The following is a 21,322-nucleotide window of genomic DNA, read 5'->3' on the forward strand; positions in this document are numbered from 1 at the left end:
AAAACGAAGCAGTTGGGCTATTAATCACTGGGAATATTTTGAATAGGAACCTGATTAAAGCGCAGTGTGCATTGCCCAGATGAAACTGCTTCTTTACTGCGATCGCTGTGGAAGCTCGGATCCTCTCCAGCGGTGTTTTTAGCTGCACCCCCTTGGAGGCTTCTGGGCGGGTAATGGCGCCTTGCCAGGCCTAAGAAGGCCACAGTCGGCGAAGGGGTCTTCCCTCACCTGGAGGCAAGCGCGCCTCTAGCCGGGACCCAGATGGCGTCTGGCCTCAGCGCCAGTCCTGACGGGCGGCGCTGGCGGGGGCAGGAGACACTCGAGGGCCCCCAAGACCTCACTGGGGCCCAGCTGACAGTCCGCAGCCCCCACCCCGGCTGCGGTAAAGAATGCGAACGACGCACGTGGCTGGGGGTCTCGGTGGCAAGCTCCTTCCCCCGCCGCGGTGAGAGGGTCAGCGTGCCGCACATAAGGGGCCCCAGGGCCTGGCCGCCACAGCACCCAAGATCCCGGGGACCCCAGCGTCCAGGGAACCACAGGGCAGAGTTCTCCCTGTGGGTGCTAGGATCTGGCGACCTGGACACCCTCGCTCCAGCCGTTGGCGTCCACCTGAACAGGGAGTTGGAGGAGGAAGCCGTAGCTTCGGGCCTCGCGGGCTCCGGCCCCCGCCTCGAGGGATCCCGGCCCAGAGTTAGTCTCCTCCCTCGGTGCGCCCCTCCTCGTGCTCGCCCTGGCGTCCAGCTCCGCTCGTCCAGGGAGCCCGCCCGTCCGACAAGAAAAAAATCGTCAACACCACGCCGAGTAGTAGCGCCGGCCCCGCGCGCCTAGGCAGCCGCGCGCTCCGGCCTGGGGAAGTAATTACAAAGAAAGTTTTCCAGCCCGGGCGGATCGACCGGCCAGATCCTCCCGGCTCCCGGGCGGAGGCCGCTTCTTTTTCCCCGCGGGGTCCTAGCGCCCTGCTGCGCCGCTCGTGGGACCCCGGCATCCTTAGAGATGTGCCTCTGCGCGGAATCACAGGGGTCGCCTGCAGATCGAGCTAAGATACGCAGAGCCACCGCGTCCCAAACGGCCCCCCAATGGCCCCCGCCAGCCCCGCTGCTCTGCGCCGCAGCCTCCCCGGGACGCGGGTCCCAGACAGGCCTGGTTTAAGCTTTGAAAGCGAGTCCGCGCCGCAGTAGCTCGAGACCAAGACTTGCCCTCCGCCCCGCTCCACCCCTACCCCGTGCAGCCTCGGGATGCTCCGGGGCTCCCGGCCACGGCTGGATATGGGCGCCTGGGGGAGGCCGAAGGAGGGGGCCCCAGCCACCGACCACGTGGGCGCGGGGGCGACAGCCGGGCCCTGGGCGGAGCTTGGAGCGAGTGCCGCTGCCCGGCTGGGTGAGCAGGAGGCGGTGGGCGTTGCGCTGCGGCCTGCCTGGGGTGCGCCGCGCTGGGCCCCACTGGTTCGCCGCCCCCACCCCGCCCCGCCCCGGCGGAGCGCTAGGACCCAGCGAACGCCCCGCAGCCGCCGCCGGGGGACAGAGGCCGCCTTGGACTCTAGGGGGCGACTCGGACTGCAGGGTATAAAAGCGGGGCCTGCACGGGTTGGGCCATTCGCGACCCGGAGCTGCGCGGGCGCGGGCGAGTAGGGGCTCCGGGTGCACGGCGGCAGCGGCGCCCCGCGCTGGCTGGAGGCCGCCGAGGCTCGCCATGCCGGGAGAACTCTAGCTCCCCCATGGAGTCGGCCGACTTCTACGAGGCGGAGCCGCGGCCCCTGATGAGCAGCCACCTGCAGAGCCCCCCGCACGCGCCCAGCAGCGCCGCCTTCGGCTTTCCCCGGGGCGCGGGCCCCGCGCAGCCTCCCGCCCCACCTGCCGCCCCGGAGCCGCTGGGCGGCATCTGCGAGCACGAGACGTCCATCGACATCAGCGCCTACATCGACCCGGCCGCCTTCAACGACGAGTTCCTGGCCGACCTGTTCCAGCACAGCCGGCAGCAGGAGAAGGCCAAGGCGGCCGCGGGCCCCGCGGGCGGCGTCGGCGGAGATTTTGACTACCCGGGCGCGCCGGCGGGCCCCGGCGGCGCCGTCATGCCCGGGGGAGCGCACGGGCCCCCGCCCGGCTACGGGTGCGCTGCCGCCGGCTACCTGGACGGCAGGCTGGAGCCCCTGTACGAGCGCGTCGGGGCGCCGGCGCTGCGGCCGCTTGTGATCAAGCAGGAGCCCCGCGAGGAGGACGAAGCCAAGCAGCTGGCGCTGGCCGGCCTCTTCCCCTACCAGCCGCCGCCGCCGCCGCCGCCCTCGCACCCGCACCCGCACCCGCACCAGCACCCGCCGCCCACGCATCTGGCCGCCCCGCACCTGCAGTTCCAGATTGCGCACTGCGGCCAGACCACCATGCACCTGCAGCCCGGTCACCCCACGCCGCCGCCCACGCCCGTGCCCAGTCCGCACCCAGCGCCCGCTCTCGGCGCCGCCGGCCTGCCGGGCCCGGGCGGCGCGCTTAAGGGGCTGGGCGCCGCGCACCCCGACCTCCGAGCGGGTGGCGGCGGCGGCGCAGGCAAGGCCAAGAAGTCGGTGGACAAGAACAGCAACGAGTACCGTGTGCGGCGCGAGCGCAACAACATCGCGGTGCGCAAGAGCCGCGACAAGGCCAAGCAGCGAAACGTGGAGACGCAGCAGAAAGTGCTGGAGCTGACCAGTGACAATGACCGCCTGCGCAAGCGGGTGGAACAGCTGAGCCGCGAACTGGACACGCTGCGGGGCATCTTCCGCCAGCTGCCAGAGAGCTCCTTAGTCAAGGCCATGGGCAACTGCGCGTGAGGCGCGCGGCTGCGGGACTGCCCTGGGCCAGCCTCTGGCGGGGACCCGGGGAGTGGTTTCGGGTCGCGGGATCTCGAGGCTTGATCGGGACGTTCGAGCCAGGACTAGGAGATTCCGGTGCCGCCTGAAAGCCTGGCCTGCTCCGCGTGTCCCTTTCCTTCCTCTGCGCCGGACTTGGTGCGTCTAAGATGAGGGGGCCAGGCGGTGGCTTCTCCCTGCAAGGAGGAGAGAATTCTTGGGGCTGAGCTGGGAGCCCGGTAACTCTAGTATTAAGGATAACCTTGTGCCTTGGAAATGCAAACTCACCGCTCCGATGCCTACCGAGTAGGGGGAGCGAATCGTGCCTTGTCATTTTATTTGGAGGTTTCCTGCCTCCTTCCCAAGGCCACAGCAGGCCCCCATGAGAGAAAGAGGGGAGCGGCCCTTGGCCGGAGGAAGAGGGCTCAGGGAGCTGAGATGCCGACAAGCCAGTCAGCCCCAGCCGCTCCTCGTCGCCTGTCTTATAGAGGGGTGGAAACATAGGGACTTGGGGCTTTGAACCTAAGGTTGTTCCGCTGGTTCTACATGAAGGTGGAGGGTCTCTAGTTCCGCACCTCTCCCATCCCTCCGCACACACCCCACCCCAGCCTGCCACAGGCTGGGCTTCCCCGTGGGGTGGAACTCACTGAGATGGGGGTCACCAGGTGACCAGTGGGAGCCACCACCCCCAGTCAGACCAGAAAGCTAGATCGTGGGTCAGCTCCAAGGATGTATACCCCTGGCGGGAGAGGGGAGGCCTGGAGATCTGGCCGTGGGGCCGGCGTGGGGGGTGAAGGGCCACTGGGACCCTCAGCCTTGTTTGTACTGTATGCCTTCAGCATTGCCATAGGAACACAAAGCACGATCAGTCCATCCCAGAGGGACCGGAGTTATGACAAGCTTTCCAAATATTTTGCTTTATCAGCCGATATCAACACTTGTATCTGGCCTCTGTGCCCCAGCAGTGCCTTGTGCAATGTGAATGTGTGCGTCTCTGCTAAACCACCATTTTATTTGTTTTTTGTTTTGTTTTGGTTTTGCTCGGATACTTGCCAAAATGAGACTCTCCGTCGGCAGCTGGGGGAAGGGTCTGAGACTCTTTCCTTTTAGTTTTGGGATTACTTTGGATCCTGGGGGACCAATGAGGTGAGGGGGGGTCTCCTTTGCCCTCAGCTTTTCCCCGGCCCCTGCAGTCGGAGCTGCCCGCAAGGCTTGTCCCCCAGAGGCCCTGGCTCCTGGTCGGGAAGGGAGGTGGCCTCCCGCCAACGCATCACTGGGGCTGGGAGCAGGGAAGGACGGCTTGGTTCTCTTCTTTTGGGGAGAACATAGTCTCACCCTAGATGTTTTATGTATTATATCTATAATATAAACATATCAAAGTCAATGTCGGTGTCTTTTTAAAACCAGAAAGAAGCTGCTTCCAAGGTTGTCTGTGGGCCAGGTCACATTTGTAAATAATACAGCATTTTCCCTGGCTGCGATCCTGACTTCCATGAGCTCTCCATCCATCCCCAGCCCCTCTGTACCCTAAGTGGGGAGGGACTTACTTCCCCCAGGCAAGACAAATAAATAGCAGAGTACAAGTCTCCAAATGGAGAATGCCCAGAGCCTGAAGGCAGTCTCTTGGGGTCATGGGAGGGGGCCGTGGTGGGGGTTACAGGGCTGAGGACTTGGCGAGGCCTCTCATCTGCCCCTGGGAGGAGAAGAGAGAGTCCTCTGCCTGAGCTCAGCAGCCCCAGGCTCAAGGCGCCCTTTGTCCAGACTTCCTTCCAAATCACCTTCGGCTCCAGTGCCTCACTCATACCCACTGCAGCTCCAGCTTCCAGCAGGACTCTTGGCCAGCAGGAAGAGACCTCCAGTGGTAGGACCCTCCAACCTTCCCCTCTTACACTGGACCATGTGGCTACACCCTACCCTGTGAAGCCCCGAGGGCAGCTTGAAGAGAGAGACCCCTCCATCCAGCCCTCCACACCTGCCCCGCCCCAGCCCTCCGAGGAAAGGGGACAGAGGCAGACCTGCAACAGCGACCCAGCCCTGCCCCACACACTGGCTGTTCAGGAACTGCCCCAGCCTCCACACTGCCCACTGCATTCATCCCCGACACAGCGGGGAACTGAGTGCTGGCATGCCCCCAACTCTGATGCGCACCCTGTGAGGTCAGGCACCCTGGCACCCACTTAACAGCAGTGACAGCCAAGCAAGGGAGGACAGCCCTCATCTCTGAACTAAAAAGGCCCAGGAGGAAGCGGCCCAGGAGGTTGATAGTGCTTTTCAGATTTTACCCTCTCGGAGGGTAAAAGATAAATTGCACTTTTTTTTTTTTTAACTCTGCACCAAGACAGTGTTCACTGAGCGGCTTACGGTATGTGCCAATGCAGGCTGGGGCATTTTCGAGAAGTTACACGTTCCTTTTGTACTCTGGAAGCTTAGCTTTACCTGCATGTGTGGTTAGCTGGCACCTCTTCCGCCCCCCCCCCGCTCTGTCCTGTGTCTGGCTGCCTCCTCACCCACGGCCACCCTTGGCAGAGGAGAGGCCACGAGCCCAGTGAGGAGGCGGTGCCTGCCCCGCCACCCTGGGAACAGAGGAGGCAGAGCCCAGCCGCGTGCCCAGAGGCCTGGGGCAGGCCACAGCTTGCTAAGTCCCAGCAAACCCTCTCTGAGTTCAGTGCTAATTCCAGTTTTTCTTGTTTGAGGGGGCTGATCCCTGGCTTCCCCGTTTCCCCCCAGAACAGGTCCTAGGATGGGTGGGGGAGGGGCGACCCTCCTGCCCTCACTTCTTCCCCTCCTCTCTGCTATGCCAGCCTGCTGGGGGCTTCCTGTTTCAAAGGCACCAGCTCCTGGAAGGGATCCCTCCTACCCTGAGTCCTCCTCCTGGTCCTGAGTTCCAGGGTGGGCTTCATTAGGGACAGGACGGATCCAATCACATCCAGCCCCAGGAAAGGGATGGGGAGGGCGAGGCCCCAGGGTGGGCCAAAGTAGAGGGGAGGGAGGACCTTCTTTGGGTGGTGTGGGGTGAATCTGCCCAGCATGCACCCCATGCCCAGCTGTGGGGGACTCCCAGGAACAGAGTCACCCCTGGCCACCCACCGCTTCCTGCAGGGTTCCTCACAGTTCCCCTCCTGACTGCAGCCTTCACGAAGAATCACTCCAAGAGCCCAGCACTGAACACACCCCAAGTATTTATCAGATGCCTACGGTATGCCAGGGCCTGCGTCAAAGATGGGGCACTGGGCTGGGAACAAACAGACTCTGCTTTGGCTCTAGGGGAGCTCACAGCCTTGAGGCCCCAAGCTGTGGTTTAGGGGTGCCAAGTACAACGAGGGGGAGCTCAGAGTGTGAACAGGATCCACCAGGAAGGGCTTTCTGGAGGTGGCAGCATTGCTGAAACGCCTGGGGCAGGCGGCCCCTGCCCTGGATGCTTCTCCTTTATTCTGATCTCCCCTTGACCGGGGGACCTCTCCCCACTTGCTGGGCCACTCCTGAGCCCCGTGTCCCGTGACAGCTCTGTTCAGGGTTAGCCTGCCTTCAAGGAAAAAGCCAGGGTGGAAAGGAGGGAGGTATCTCCTCTGCCACCAGATGCATCCTGATGGTTTAGTGCTGTCACGGATATTACTCTTATCTCCTGGATCTCCTGGGAATCTGTGAACGTGGGGTTTGGCCCTGACACCTGCGATGAGCCACTGGGCCTGGTGAGGAATGTCTGCTCCTCCCAGCTCTCCCACCGGCTCCTTCCCAGGCAGGAACCTGCCAGGCCTCCTCCAGGAGCTGCTGATCTCACAGGAGGGGAGGGGGCCACTCATGAGGAAGGTCAAGGGAGAGCAGAAACCCCCAACTTTGTTTAGCCGAGGGGCCGCTCCAGAATACTCACAGTCCTTCTCTAGGCATGGGGGCGAAGTCCTTGCCTAGATGGTGTTGATATTCCAGCTGTTTCTTTCCTATGCTAGTGGGGAGGGGAAGGCTTTTCTGTTCTTTCCTTTTTTTAGAGACAGGGTCTCACCTTGTCACCCCGGATGGAGTGCAGTGATGCAATCACCACTCCCCAAAACCTCAAATTCCTGAACTCACATAATCCTCCTGCCTCAGCTGTCCGAGTAGCTGCTGGGATTAATTTTATTTTTTGTAGTCTGGGCACTGTGGCTCACGCTGTAATCCCAGCACTTTGGGAGGCCAAGGTGGGTGTATCACAAGGTCAGGAGTTCAAGACCAGCCTGGCCAATATGGTGAAACCCTGTCTGTACTAAAAATACAAAAATTAGCTGGGCATGGTGGCGAGCACCTGCAGTCCCAGCTACTCAGGAGACTGAGGCAGGAGAATTGCTTGAACCCAGGAGGCGGAGGTTGAAGTGAGCCAAGATCACACCACTGCACTCCAGCCTGGGCAACAAGAGCAAGACTCCATCTCGAAAAAAATAAATTATTTTTTCTAGAGACAGGAGTCTCGCTGTGTTTCCCAGGCTGGTTCAGAACTCCCAGCCTCAAGCAATCATCCCTCCTCAGCCTCCCAAAGTGCTGGGATTATAGGAGTGAGCCACCTTGCCCAGCCTCTTTTTCCTTTCTTTAGGTAAAACTAACCCACCAGCACCTTTGAAAGCTCTTTCTTGATTCTGTGAAACACTCTTGCGATCTCTTCTCTCTGGACAACCCCACCTCTTCCTGAACCACACCGCTCTCTGCAGATGGGGTGTTTGACGTAAGCCAAGGCCCAGGAAAGATACCGATTCACTATCAAAGCATCCTAGCCCCATCCCAGAGCAATTAAAAAGCCAGATGGAATCTCTGGGAAAACGGCTTTAATAACACGAACAATCTGTGTTGGCCAGGGGGAAACCCAGGAGCCTCAGGCAGGGGTGGGCTGTCAGGAGAGGGAAGCTGGGGTGCCGAGTGGAAGCTCACAGCAACATCTCAGCCCTGTTGTGGTCAGCTGGGGATGGGGCCGCCGTAAGGGTGTGCTAGGTCCAGCTGCAGCTGGGCTGTCCCCTCTAGCTCTTGCAAAGCTCACAGTGCACCCTGGATCCTGGTGGCTGCAGACCGAGCCAGACAAATGTGGAACCCATTACTTAGACAGCTGCAGGCCTGGCCAGCCCCGTTCTGGCACCCAAGAGCTTTGCTTCCCTTCGGTTTGTTTTTATTTATTATTTTTCTAGCCTTCTGGCCCTACCCACTAGGAACAGGCCTCTCCGGGTGTATGCCTGGCATAGACACCCTTTCTCGTCATTTACTGTGCCCCACATCTGCTGCCTGTGCTTGACAATAGCAGAAGACAGTGTTGGGGAACCCCAGTGGGCCTGAACCCCAGAAACTCCCCTTAGAATGAAAAAGCTGGGTGCAGTGGCTCAGACCTGTAATTCTAGCACTTTGAGAGACTTGAGGTGAGAGAATTGCTTAAGCCCAGGAGTTCAAGGCCACTCTAGGCAACTTAGTGAGACCCTGTGTCTACAAACAAAAATTTTTAAAATTATCCAGTTGTGCTGGCGCATGCTTGCAGTCCCAGCTACTCAGGAGGCTGAGGTGGGAGAATCGGTTGAGCCCAGGAGTTGGAGGCTGTAGTGAGCTATGATCCTGCCACTGAACTCCAGCCTGGACAACAGAGCAAGACCCTGTCTCAAAAAGAAAAAACTATAATGCAAAGTGGTAAATACTTCGGGCAAGACCAGCTGAGCTCTCGAGATCAGCACACACCGCCACACCCAGCTAACTTTTTGTGTTTTTAGTAGAGATGTGGTTTCACCATGTTGACCAGGCTGGTCTCAAACTCCTCACCTCAGGTGGGCAGCAGGGACCAGGGTTCACACTGTTTGGCTGCCTCGAGGGGCCTAGAAGAGGCTGGACCAGGACTATAGGCAAATAATTCTCTACTAATTAGAAGGCTTTTCTAGGCACAGCTGAGAAGTGAGACTCTTCTATAGCAGCCTGGTCTTCAGACCAGTCTGCAGGCTCACCCCCCAATTTAAAGACATAGTTCTCCTGCAGCCATCAAGCTGGGGTGGAAACCAGCTTCTTTAAGAAACATGCTTTGTGATTGTCACATGGCCAGAGAGCCATTTTCTGACACTCATCCTCACTCTCTCCTTGACGTCATCCTCCACCTTCATCCTCCCTGGAAACTATGCCTCCCAAGGTCGCACTAACTCCTAAAGCCAAATCAACTGAACGCTCCTGGGGTCCTTCCTGCCTGTCTTGGCCTCCTGCTGAACTTGGCTGCAGTAGACATTCGGTGTCTGGCGTGCAGGTCTTGAATATATGTGTTTGAATGCAAGAATCTCTCTCCAACTCTCTCCTTTATAAGACATCCTCACCCTCTCCTTTCTATCCGAGGGTCCATGGGCCCGAGGTCCACCAAACCATTGTATCCACCAAACCACAGGCTGTACCATTGTGGGAGGCAACACAAGAGCACAATAAATAAGTAAGGCTCCCCTATGGTGGCCTTAAATGTTGTAGCTTCTACAGTTACTTTGTTGTTTGGTTTTGTTTGACAAAGTCTCACTCTGTTCCCCAGGCTGGAGTGCAGTGGCGTGATCTCGGCTCACTGCAACCTCCGCCTCCCAGGTTCAAGTGATTGTCCTGCCTCCACCTCCTAAGTAGCTGGGATTACAAGCGTGCACTACCATGCCCGGATAAATTTTTATTGTATTTCTAGTAGAGACAGGGTTTCATCACGTTGGCCAGGCAGGTCTCGAACTCTTGACCTTAAGTGATCTGCCTGCCTCGGCTTCCCAAAGTGCTGGGGATTACAGGCAAGAGCCACCACACCTGGCCTTGTTTTTGTTTGTTTTGTTTTGTTTTTGTTTTTGTTTTTGAGATGGAGTTTCGCATTCTCGGCTCCCTGCAACCTCCCCCTCCCAGATTCAATGATTCTTCTCTCTCAGCCTTCCAAGTAGCTGTGATTACAGGCAACTGCCACCATACCCAGCTACTGTTTGTATTTTTAGTAGAAATGAGGTTTCACCATATTGACCAGGCTGGTTTCGAACTCCTGACCTCAGCCTCAGGTGATCCACCCGCCTTGGCCTCCCAGAGTGTTGGGATTAAAGGCGTGAGCCAACACCATGCCTGGCCTGTTTTGTTTATTTGAGTCAGGGTCTCTCTCTGTCACCCAGGCTGGAGTACAACCTCCACCTCCTAGATTCAAGGAGGTTGAGTAACTGGAACCATAGGTACACACCACTACACCAGGCTAATTTTCAAATATTTCTGTAGAGAAGGGATTTCACTTTGTGGCCAAGGCTAGTCTGGAACCCCTGGGCTCAAGCAATCCTCTCTCCTTGGCCTCCCAAAGCGCTGGGATTACAAGGCGTGAGCCACTGCGCCTGGCCCATGAAGTTACTTTTAACATGCAAGAATCCCAAGAAAGGTAACCCATCCAGTCCTTGATAATCTTCCCAGCCTTCATGTGATTAGTTTATCACCAGAATCGGAGTTCTGGCTGGGCTCTAGAGAGTCAGTCATGCTCTGCAGGAGACTGTGTGGGGAGGAGGTGAGATTTCCAGAAGAAGGGACAGTGTAGGGAAGGAGCAGTCCCATCTGCCCCCAAGCTGCCTGAGCCGAAGGTGAGCACAGGGGAGCCAGATCGGCTGCATTTCTTCTTTAAAAGCTATTTCAAGCGTTCGTGTCTCTCTTCTTATCTCCACTCTAGGACTAGACTGGCAAGGTTGTCATTGAGGGACTACAGCCTGAGGGTGGGGACGCTGGGGACCAAATGTAGTGACCTAGAGCCAGGGCATGTCACTCAGGGACATGGACAGGACTGGAGGGAGCCCTCACTGCCCGCCCCAAGCCCTCTGGGATCTGAAGATCTTTTTCTTCAGCCAAATGGCAGCCCAACCTTTCACCAGAAACGCAGCCTCTCTTCCCTGAGCCACCACGGCCATCTCTTCCCCACCTCGGCCATGGAGGCCTTGGGGAGCCCCTCACCTCTCTCCAGCCCACCAGAGCGCCCTCCCCGGCACTCCGCAAGGATGCCATGCCCTCCCGCATGCAGATGCGGAAATGTGGCTGATTTACGGCGGCCTTTCCCGTGCTCAGAGAAAGGGGGTGGGTATGGGTCAAGGGGGGCATCAGGGCAGGGTATCTGCTCCAAAGAGAGCCGCCGTGACCTTCAGTATCAGGTTAGGACCTGTCTGAAGTAGCCTCCTGGAGCAATTTACAATTTACAAACACGTTTTATTTGATTCCTGAGTTTTGCTAGAGCAATTACCGTGACTAAGCATGACAGAGCACTCCCAGCACGGTGTCTGCTCGCTGTTAGGAAATGTGTGTTTGCTTCACTCTTTTGCCTGGTGCAGCAGCGTTTTAAAAATAGACTCATTCACTGTACTTGAGGCAATTTGTTCCAAATTTTCCCACTAATTTGATTTTAATCTGATATTTAAAATTCATGTGGCCACATTCCCACTGATTTATAGGGAATAAGCCCTACCTGGCAGCCGTTTAATTGGCCTTAGCCCAGGAGGCCACAGGACGTATCCCAGAACACTTTGAAGGCACTGAGTTCTGTCACGCTGAAATATATGCCTCGTTTGGCATCGCGAGCGCTACTTGCCTGGAGCCAGGACCACTAGGCATGGAGCTGAAGGCTACAGAACCTGGCTCACAGTGGGCCTTCAGTCTCGTACTGGACACGTAAATGAGACCCGAACGCCCTGACACGGTGGACACTCGAGGTGTGTGTTGAGCTGGTTTCTGGAGCAAAGCAATCTGTTCACGAGTGACAAGGAGGCATTCCCCGTCCCATGATGAGAATGGCCCATGGGAAGTGGGCCGTGCCGCCCTGGCATCAGACCGAATCCTGGCCTTGCCTCCTGCTGACTGGGTGGCCCGCACCGAGTCTCTCAATTTCCCCATGCTTCAGTTTCCTTTTATGTAAAATATATGCAAAACAAGTAGCATGTCATGGAGTTGTGAAAGGTAAACAGGGAAAGCTTGTGAGACACTTGGCTCCAGCTAACGATTCCCACGTGCTGGGGCAGAAGGCAGAGTGGGAGGCTAGGGCACGCCTTGGTCCCTGAAAAACACCTGTAGAAGGAGACAGCCTTCTTAAGAATTTAGGGCAAAATGCTTGTATCCAAATGACCAAAGAACTGAAGTCCTTTTAATGTTGCTTAGATTTCCCCCACCAAAGAATGCCTTTCATTTGCTTAGAAAGCACTTAATAAGCTCATTCTGGGGTAGAGACTCCTTGCCAGGGACCTTGAAGGCTGAGCACAGTGGTCAAACCCTGTCCGACACTCAGATGAGCAGGTACAGGTGCCCCGCTTGCTCTTCATGGGCCTGGTGTGGTCCTGTAAGCCCAGTGCTTGGGGTGGCCAAAGTGGGAGGATGGCTTGAAGCCAGGAGTTTGAGACCAGACTGCGCAATATAGCCAGACCCCCATCTCTACAAATTTTTCTCTTTTTTTTTTTGAGACAGAATCTTGCTCCATTGCCCAGGCTAGAGGGCAGTGGCCCAATCTCGGCTCCCTGCAATCTTTGCCTCCTAGGTTCAAGCAATTCCCCTGCCTCAGCTTCCCGAGTATCTGGGACTACAGGCGTGCGCCACCACACCTGGCTAATTTTTTGTATTTGTAGTAGAGATGAGTTTTCACCATGTTAGCCAGGATGGGTCTGTGATCCGCCCACCTTGGCCTCCCAACATGCTGGGATTCTAGGCGTGAGCCACTGCCTGGCCTACAATTTATTTTTAAATATTCTCCGTACAAATGCAGAATCCCAGGTGATGACTCATGGAGTGTCCAAGAGAGAACAACCATTCCCACTGGGGTGGTGGCCTCCCCAGGCCCTGAGACAGTCCTCCACTCCATGGGCCTCCCGGTTAACTTCTATTTGGAAGGCTGTGACCTCAGCAAGTAGAGGGGCAGCAGGGGATTGTGCGGGGGGGGGGGGGGTCCTGCCTTCCCATTGCTGGCAAGCAGGGAGCAGGAGACATGGGCTGCGTGTGTCAGGGGTGGAGGACACATCCTGCTCCGTTGCCCCCTCCCTTCCCAACGAGGTCATCTCAGCACTTGGCATCCAAGCTGATTTCCGTTTGCCCAACCCAGCTAGGGCCCAGGAGGTCAGCTTGAGCCCCACAGAAGAGCTGCCCAGGCAGGGCTTCCGACAGCCAGGGAAGTTCCTGGGGTCTTGGGGTGTCCTGAGGAGGGGCACCAAGGCAGGCAGGAGAAGGCCCTGTCCAAGCTTCCCCAGTGCTGGGGCCACCAACAGGAAAAGGTTCTAGAAACCGGCCCTGCTTTTCCCTGCCCTGCCAGGAATGCTACCACGAGGGTAATTCAAGTTAATGAGCAAACTCCTCGGGCGAGAAAGGCAGGCAGCTCTGGGGCCCCTCCGCCTCCCCGTTCAAACACAGAAAGCAGTTGGATTCCACTTGCTAACCCAAAGGAGGTTCACAATTATGAAGAGGAGCTGGGAGGTCTTAAGTCATCGGCTTCTTCACCCTGCGGATCAGCTGGGCTCGGTGCTGGGCAGAGAAAAGACAGAGGAGAGGCTGGGGTGTGGGTGGCCACCAGAGCAACCGGGGAGAGGGGCGGGGTCGGGGTGTCAGTGCAGGTGCAGCCACGTGCCACCTGCATGCGAGCTCAAGGCAGATGCAGGGCTGGAGGGGTTAGACCCCAGGGCTCAGAGTCTCCCCATGTGCAATTCCCAAGTTCACCAAGGCCTGGGCTCCTTTGTTCAAGGAGCAATCTTGTCTGGGTGAGGTGGAGGTGTGAGTCACAGGCCAGGCCCCTGAGCTGAAGGGAGGTAGGGACAATGGCTCCGAGCCTGAAATGTGTCAGAGGTGAGATGAGCATCTTGAGTGAGGCAGTGATGTCGCTATGTGGGGCAGCACTGCCCGGGGGGTGTGCGAGCCACGCTAGAGGGACAGCAGCCGAATCTGGGCTCCTTTGCCTCCTTGGGAGGCACCAGACTCCTCAGGGTCCCAGCTGCTCACCCAGGAGCCAGGCATCCCGGGAGGTGCCCCAGCCAGGCGCCCAGTGCCACAGAGCCTAAGCCCCTCAGGGATCCCTCTCATCTGGAGCAGTGACAAGACGAAGGCTTGGACATAGACAGGAGTGGCACCTGGGCTTCTAGACTCCCCATCCAGTTGGGTAGTCTAACCCTCTGTACTCGCAGATCCATGCAGGGGAGTGAAATGTTCCTGTTTCTTCGAAGCTCTCTTGATTGGCTCAATTCCATCACACCTCCCGCCACTGCCTCCATTCAACATTCCTCAACTCAATTTCCTTTAATTTTCAATTTACAAAATTAAATCAACTGCGTGCTATTTGGAACATCTTTGAGAATTTCAAAATCAAAATGGCATGTCCGAGACATTGCAGAGCCAGTTCTGGGGGACTGGATGATACCCCAGGCTTCGCCCATCAGGGGCTGGGAGATCAACCGCCAGTTGGCTACCTCTCTCCGCTTTCGCCCTGGGTCTGGTGTCCTGCCCAGCACAGGGTCCCGGAGGGAGCTGCTGCTGGGGGTGGGGGAATCTGGCACATGCCTGAGGACAAGGCTGAGACCAGGGCCTCCCTGAGCTCCACCATGGAGCCGCTCACAGCACCCAGCCCCTGACGCTGGTTACACAAGGGCTGGGCCCACCTTCCCGCCCACTGGGGGTGTGGGACCGTGTGTGCGCCCCGGCCTCAACACACACCTGCTGTGTGACACAGCGCAAGTTTGGCAGCCTCTCTGTTTGAGCATGTCTGAGAGGTGTGCCGAGATTCCCAGAGGCAAGATGATGAATGGTGTCCCTCCAGAACAGAGCAACAGCGAGAACCTGATTCCAGGACGAGTCACCGTGAGGAGGCCAGGGGCCAGGCCATCTGGCTGCCAAGGTGGGGAGCGTGAGTCACAAACAAGCTACCCGCCTGCCAGGCAGATCACTTGCTCGTCCAAGAAAGCACAAGGCTGGGAGGTAGAGGGTGGCAGGACCCAGGGTTGGGTAATGCCCTGCCTGCCCCTGGAGCCTAGCTCCTAGGTCCTTGCCAGCCAGGTCCTAGGTGATGCTGGTGTACTGGGAAGCAAGGGAGCATAGGTGCTTCTTTGGGCCAATTCATATCAGTCAGCTGGTGAATGAGTCTCCACCAAGTACCCCTAAGGGCCCAGGCACAGAATGGGGAGACAGAGGTCAGGGGACAGAAGGGGAACAGTGTCTAGGAGGAAGATATCAGCATCAGCACTGAGTCAGGATGGGAGAGAGGCATTCCTCACCCACCCACTCATGCCATTGGACCCCCAGTTGCCTGTGGAATGTTGTCTTGCTACCTCCTAGTGCTGGTCAGGAAGGCCCATGGGAGGGAAGAAGGGACAGGAGGATGCAGCTGTGGTCATCTCAGAGCTGCCCAAATAGCTCCTAAGAAGGCAGGGGTGAAGCACAGAGGCAGGAGACAGGCGAGAGTTGATTTCTCACTCCTGATCTTGTTTTCATGTGTCCTTTGCTATATTTCACTTGGTATTGTACAACACTGTGGCCTTTGGCCAAGAGTAGACTAGGTCCAGAATCTCATATTAGTATGTTTTGAATTCTAGGTTGTCTGAAACATGGAGATGGATTGATTGTCACCAAGGCCCAATGACTCAGTGCTTCTTCTCACTCAGTCATGTATCAGTTCTAGAAAACGTCTACCCATATTCATCCTTAAAACAATGGCTTCACTCCATTCCCTCTCTCCTCACCTTCAAGAACAATATGAAATATGTTAGGTCCTCTTCTTTATCTCATATCTTCTCTTTTGTATTTTCTTTTTGTCTTTATATGCTACATTTGTGATAATTTCTTCTGACATCCTTTCTAGTTTACTAACTCACTTCTCAGCTGTGTTTAATCTATTAAACCTGTCCATTAAAGTTCTTGATCTTGGTTATTGTAGTTTTCATTTCTGGAGATCCTACTTGATTCTTTCGCAGATCTGATATTTCACTTTTTATAGATTCCCATTTCTGCAGTTATGTTTAAGCATGTCTTATTTCTTTAAACATCATAGGCACAGTTACTTTATAGTCAATAATTTGAAGTCTGTTGATTCTTCCAGTTTTCACTCACAGTGTCTTATTTGTGTGTGTGTCTGATTATCTTTGACTGTGTGCTAGTCATTGTTTTGATAAATCGTTTATAAGAAAAATTTAGGATTTAGGACAAAGGTACCTTCCATTTGAGATAATTTTCATTTTCTTCTGCCAAACACTGAGGAATACTGACATTCTAGGACCACCTTAATCAACTACTAAGGTTTAATGGTCCCTAGCCCACCCAGGAGATGAGAACTTAGATGGGAAGTTTATGTGAGGGCAGTTTATTTCTGGTTCACCTTTATCCTGAGGGTGTAGCCCTTTGAAGTTCTGCATCAACATGGGATGGGTGTCCTATTATATGCCCCACCTTGTGTGAGCCCCAAAGATTGATTTCTGTCTCTTTCATTCCATGAGGCTATCAAAACAAGATTTGCATTTTTGGGGAGCAGAACGTGCCCCAGGGAAAAAGTGGCTTCTTCTCTTGCTCACCTGTCTGGATTCCTCTTCTCCTCAATTTTGGCCTGGTGGTTCCCTCCCTTCCTTTTAATATATTTTAATTTTTTTTAATCCAGCTGTTGTTTTTAGCAAGAGGATAAGCCCAAATATATAGTGTGCCAGTACTGGAAACTGGAAGTCCTCCTTTCATTCATTCTTTAAATGTTGGTGGAGTGCCTCCTATATGCCAGGCACCATGCTGTGAGCACAGCAGTGAAACGTGAAACAGACAGAGCAGGATCTTGTGGAGCTCCTAGTTTCTCTGAGGAGACAGACTGTAAACAGAGAGTGACACAATTGATTAGCTAATTACAGTTGTGACACATATTGTGAAGTAAGGAAATTCAGGGGTGGTGAGAGTGTCTGCCCAGAGTCCTCACCTCCTTTGTAGACTCAGGGAAATCCCTCTTACGGGTGTGTGTGTGTGTGTGTGTGTGTGTGTGTGTGTGTGTGTGTTTTAAGCTGAGATCTGAAGATCTGAAGTGGGATTTATAAGTAGTTGGGAGTTGGAGCAAAGTAATCCAAGCAGAGGGAACAGCATATACAAACTCAGAAGTGAGAAGGAGCATGACATGCTTAGGTCCTGAAAAATATCTGGTGTGCCACAGTGCGCAGAACAGGGAGTGGGGGTTGAGGGAGGTGGAGGACAAGAGGTGAGGTCAGAGGGTCAGCTGGGTCAGACTACACAGGCTTTCACGTGCAAGGCTTCAGACTCTAGCCAATATCCCAAGAGCAACAGGAACCATAGAGAACATGGAGGACAGGGCTGCTTTTTGTTCTTGTTGATGTTGTTGTTGTTGTTGAGACAGGATCTTACTCTGTTGCCCAGGCTGGAGTGCAGTGGCGTGATCATAGCTCACTGCAGCCTTGACCTTCCACGCCCTGGCGATCCTCTTGCCTCAGCCTCCCAAGTAGCTGAGACTACAGGCATGTGCCACCATGCCCAGCCAACTTTTAAATTTTTTGTAGAGATGGAGTCTTGCTATGCTTCCTAGGCTGGTCTCAAACCCCCCGGGCTCAAACAATCCACTCACCTCAGCCTCCCACGGTGCTGGGATGACTGGCCTTAGCCACTGCGCCCGGCCAGATTTGCTTATTAAAATCATTCTGCTGGTGTTTGGAGCGTGGGTTGTGGCTGGTAAAGGGATCTCTGTCAGCTCAGTGAGGAAGCTCTGTGGCTAGAGGTGGATGGGGCCACGGAGAAGCAGGATTTGCACCAAGACTGAGCATAGACTTGTTCCCGGTTGCCTTACCCGCCTGTGCTGTTTCTCTGCCCCCATCCCCTCTACATCCTGCTCTGAGCCCTGGAGTCTGCTCTGCGTGGGCCACACTTAGGGCCTCCCAGGCCGTCGGGCTTCCTGTTGGGTTTGGCCAATGGGCGGCACCAGCAGGAAATCAGACAGAGGAAGGAGAGAGAGGCTGCGGTGTTTCTTCTTCGCTCTCTCCTACGTCCGTGCCTCATCTGCACCTTCAAGACTACAGCCCCTGTCAGGTGGCCTGTTCTCTGCCCTCCACGGGGCTCCAATAGCACTGATTCCGCCCCTCATCCCTTCAGTCTGGCAGGTGGTGATGACAGCTGCCATGGCCCGCTTCTGGTGGCCTCAGCATCCCGTCCTCATTCCTTTACCCCTGCTCACACCTCCATAAACTAGCCCCTTGGTTAATATCCCTTTATCGGAATCATCAGGGGTGAGTTTGGTTTCATCCAGGACCCTGCATGATCCCTGCTACTCCAGTTCTTTTGCTTTAAAGAAAGCAGAGAAGGCCGGGTGCCATGGCTCACCTCTGTAATCCCAGCACTTTGGGAGGATGAGGTGGCCGGATGACTTGAGGCCAGGAGCTCGAGACCAACCTGGGAAACATGGTGAGACCCTGTCTCCACTAGAAACACAAAACTTAGCTGGGCTGAGGTTGGAGGATCATTTGAGCCCAGGAGGCCGAAGTTGCAGTGAGCCTGGGCAACAGAGCAAGACCCTGTCTGTCTAAAAAAAAAAAAAAAAGGAAGAAGAAGGTAGAGAAGCAAATCTGTCTGGGCATCTTGGAGGGGTGCTAGTCCCTTGTGGCAGCCAAAGGGGTGGTGTCTACATTATATAAACAAACACCCACAGGTGTGCATGGAGAGCCAGAGCCAAGTGACGAACACAGCTGGGACAATGTTGTGGAGCCCCAAGAGCAGCAAGGACAGAGGAAATCAGGAAAATGAGAAACGTATGTGGTGACCTCTCTGGCTGCACAATGCCTACATATGTCTACAAAAATTCCAGCTGTGGGGTGGGCAAAGGGGAGGCTTTGCAAACTGCATTCAAATGCCGTTTCCAAACAGGTCTTTAAAGAGGTGTCCCAGGCCAGGTATGGAGGCTCACCCCTGTAATCCCGGCAGTTTTGGAGGCTGAGGAGGGTGGACCACCTGAGGCCAGGAGTTTGAGACCAGCCTGACCAACATGGCGAAACCCCGTCTCTACTGAAAATACAAAACTTAGGTGAGGTGGCAGGCACCTGTAATCCCAGCTGCTTGGGAGGCTGAGGCAGGAGAATCGCTTGAACTCAGGAGATGGAGGTTGCAGTGAGCCAAGATTGCGTCATTGCACTCCAGCCTGGGCAACAAGAGTGCAATTAAAAACTTAAAAAAAAAAAAAAAAAAAAAAAAGAGGCGCCCCAGTGATTGAGGTCAAAGTGCATGTGGTTTCTGGAGTGGACTCACTGGCTTAGAGGCTGTGCATAGAGCTGTGACTTGGCTTCCCTGCCACAGCCTTCGTTCCTTCTTGTCTTTCCCTTGTCTTTCCTTCCCTCCCACCCGTCCCACCCCGCTCCTGCACTGTTACTGGCTTCACTTCACTTTCCCTTTGAAGACACGTGCTGGGCACACAAGCACCTACTCAGAGGATGGCAGAGGCTTGGGAGCTGCGTCCTGAAATTCAGCGCTCACTCCCTGCCTGCCTGCATAGAGCCCGGTGCAATGAGGAACAGGAAACACAGCCTTTTGGTAGAGGCTGCCTGGGTGAGGATGGGTGGTCAGAAAAGAGCTCTTTGAGAAGGTGGTGTGCAGTGGAAACCGAGGTGCCAGAAAAGACCGAGTCAACTCAAAGGACTTCTCCAGATAGAGAAACAGACAGTGCAAAGCTCTGATGAAGGGTCAGTGTGGCCCATGACAGGGAGGGGCAGAAAATGAGGCTGAAGACTGAGACAGGGATCAGTATTTTGGGGTCTTGGAGCTGGGGAAGGCACACCTCCTGCTTTGCCCGGAACAATGCCGGCTTACTCCCATCGTTTCAGCCTAATTGTTAGCATTCCCTTTAACCTGCAAAAGGAAAAATGCCCCTGCCTGTTCAACGAATGACACCGTCACTCTATTTACAGGGCAGAGCAAGAAGTCTAGATTTTATGTGTTAGCTGCAATAGGAAGGCACTTGAGTGTTTTGAGAAGGAGAGTGACAGCGTCACCCCTTTTCCTCATTCACCAAGTAGTCACTGAGCACCGAGAGGTCTCCTTAGCTGGAGACACGGCAGTGTCAGAGCCACGTTTTGCAGGAGTTCTGCCTTTGGGAGCTTATGTCCCAGCATTAGGAAAGCAGATGTCTGACAAAATTAACCAGTTCTGCACAACTCGGTGCCCTGGACGTGTCAAGGTGCCCATTGGACAGACAGAAAGATGAAGGCAAAGAGAATGTTCTGGCCGGGCGCGGTGGCTCAAGCCTGTAATCCCAGCACTTTGGGAGGCCGAGACGGGTGGATCACAAGGTCGAGAGATCGAGACCAACCTGGTCAACATTGTGAAACCCTGTCTCTACTAAAAATACAAAAAATTAGCTGGGCATGGTGGCGCATGCCTATAATCCCAGCTACTCAGGAGGCTGAGGCAGGAGAATTGCCTGAACCCAGGAGGCGGAGGTTTCGGTGAGCTGAGATCGTGCCATTGCACTCCAGCCTGGGTAACAAGAGCGAAACTCCGTCTCAAAAAAAAAAAAAAAAAGAGAATGTTCTGCTGGTTCTTTTTCTAGGTTTAATCATTGGAAAACCATGAGCTGCTTCCCATGAAGTCTTCTCCCAAACTCACTCTCCCAGGAGAGGCCTTTGCGGGGAGCTACCTGACTCCCATTCTCACCCACATATCCAGCTCCTGTGGTTGGTGAGCTCAGCTCACCAACCTGACAAGTCCTGACAAGCCCCTCGATCCACACAGGTTCTAGCTCTCGGTAACCGGTTTACAAATACACACAGGATCCCAGCTCAAGTGGCCTGAACAGAGAAGGGCACACAGCACTGGCACATCTCTCCAAAAATGCTGACTCCGGAGGAAGATTCAGGAACAGGGCCAGGTGCAATGAGGAAAACAATCAGGACTCATCCTGGGAGCTGGACCCAGGAGCCCAGACTGTGTCATCTGGAGTCCTCTCATTCCATCTCCTGGTTTTGCCAGCCTTTGCACTGGCTTCAGCTACCTCTTGGGGATTCCCAGTAACTCAAAGCTTCCAAGCAGACACCCAGAAACTTAGACTAGAGCTTCCATTTCTTTCTTTCTTTTGAGATAGGGTCTTACTCTGTCACCTGGGCTGGAGTGCAGCGATGCAATCTCAGCTCACTGCAACCTCGACCTCCTGGGTTCAAGCTATTCTCATGCCTCAGCCTCCCGAGTAGCTGGGATTACAAGCGTGTGCTTCCATGCCTGACTAATTTTTGTATTTTTAGTAAAGATAGGGTTTTGCCATGTTGGCCAGGCTGATTTCGAACTCCTGGCCTCAAGTGATCTGTCTGACTTGGCGTCCCAAAGTGCTGAGTTTATAGGCTTGAGCCACTGCGCCCAGCCTTAGAGCTTCCATTTCTGATTAATTCCATCAAAAATTCCAGAAATGGATGCTGCTGGACCATGGGCTCATCACTGAAGCAGCCATTGTATCCAGGAGCATGGAAGACGCTGATTGGTCAATCCTGAGTCACGCCCTTATCCCACACCTCCAATGCACATACACACAGTCTGGGGGCTCAGCCTCAGCCACACTGCATGGAATGAGCATGAGGGAGG

General features: G+C 55.3%; 1 protein-coding gene and 1 long non-coding RNA gene across 2 annotated transcripts in view; both read left to right on the forward strand.

The window, feature by feature from the left end:
• Positions 1-18,906, forward strand: part of LOC141581291 (uncharacterized) — a 74,262-nt gene extending 55,356 nt beyond the window's left edge. Inside the window, exon 3 of the long non-coding RNA XR_012513878.1 lies at positions 15,325-18,906. This is a non-coding gene — a long non-coding RNA (uncharacterized LOC141581291). The remainder of the gene's footprint in view (positions 1-15,324) is intronic.
• Positions 1,401-4,202, forward strand: CEBPA (CCAAT enhancer binding protein alpha). The gene has a single exon (XM_039465494.2). The coding sequence runs from the start codon at positions 1,715-1,717 to the stop codon at positions 2,798-2,800; it is 1,086 nt and encodes a 361-aa protein (XP_039321428.1). The 5' UTR covers positions 1,401-1,714; the 3' UTR covers positions 2,801-4,202.
• Positions 18,907-21,322: the final 2,416 nt, after the last annotated feature.

This window comes from Saimiri boliviensis, chromosome 14 (assembly GCF_048565385.1).
Source record: "Saimiri boliviensis isolate mSaiBol1 chromosome 14, mSaiBol1.pri, whole genome shotgun sequence".
Lineage (NCBI taxonomy): Eukaryota > Metazoa > Chordata > Mammalia > Primates > Cebidae > Saimiri > Saimiri boliviensis.

Bases quoted from the DNA above. Each gene is read 5' to 3' on its own strand.
- CEBPA (XM_039465494.2), top strand. From the start codon at position 1,715: ATGGAGTCGGCCGACTTCTACGAGGCGGAGCCGCGGCCCCTGATGAGC.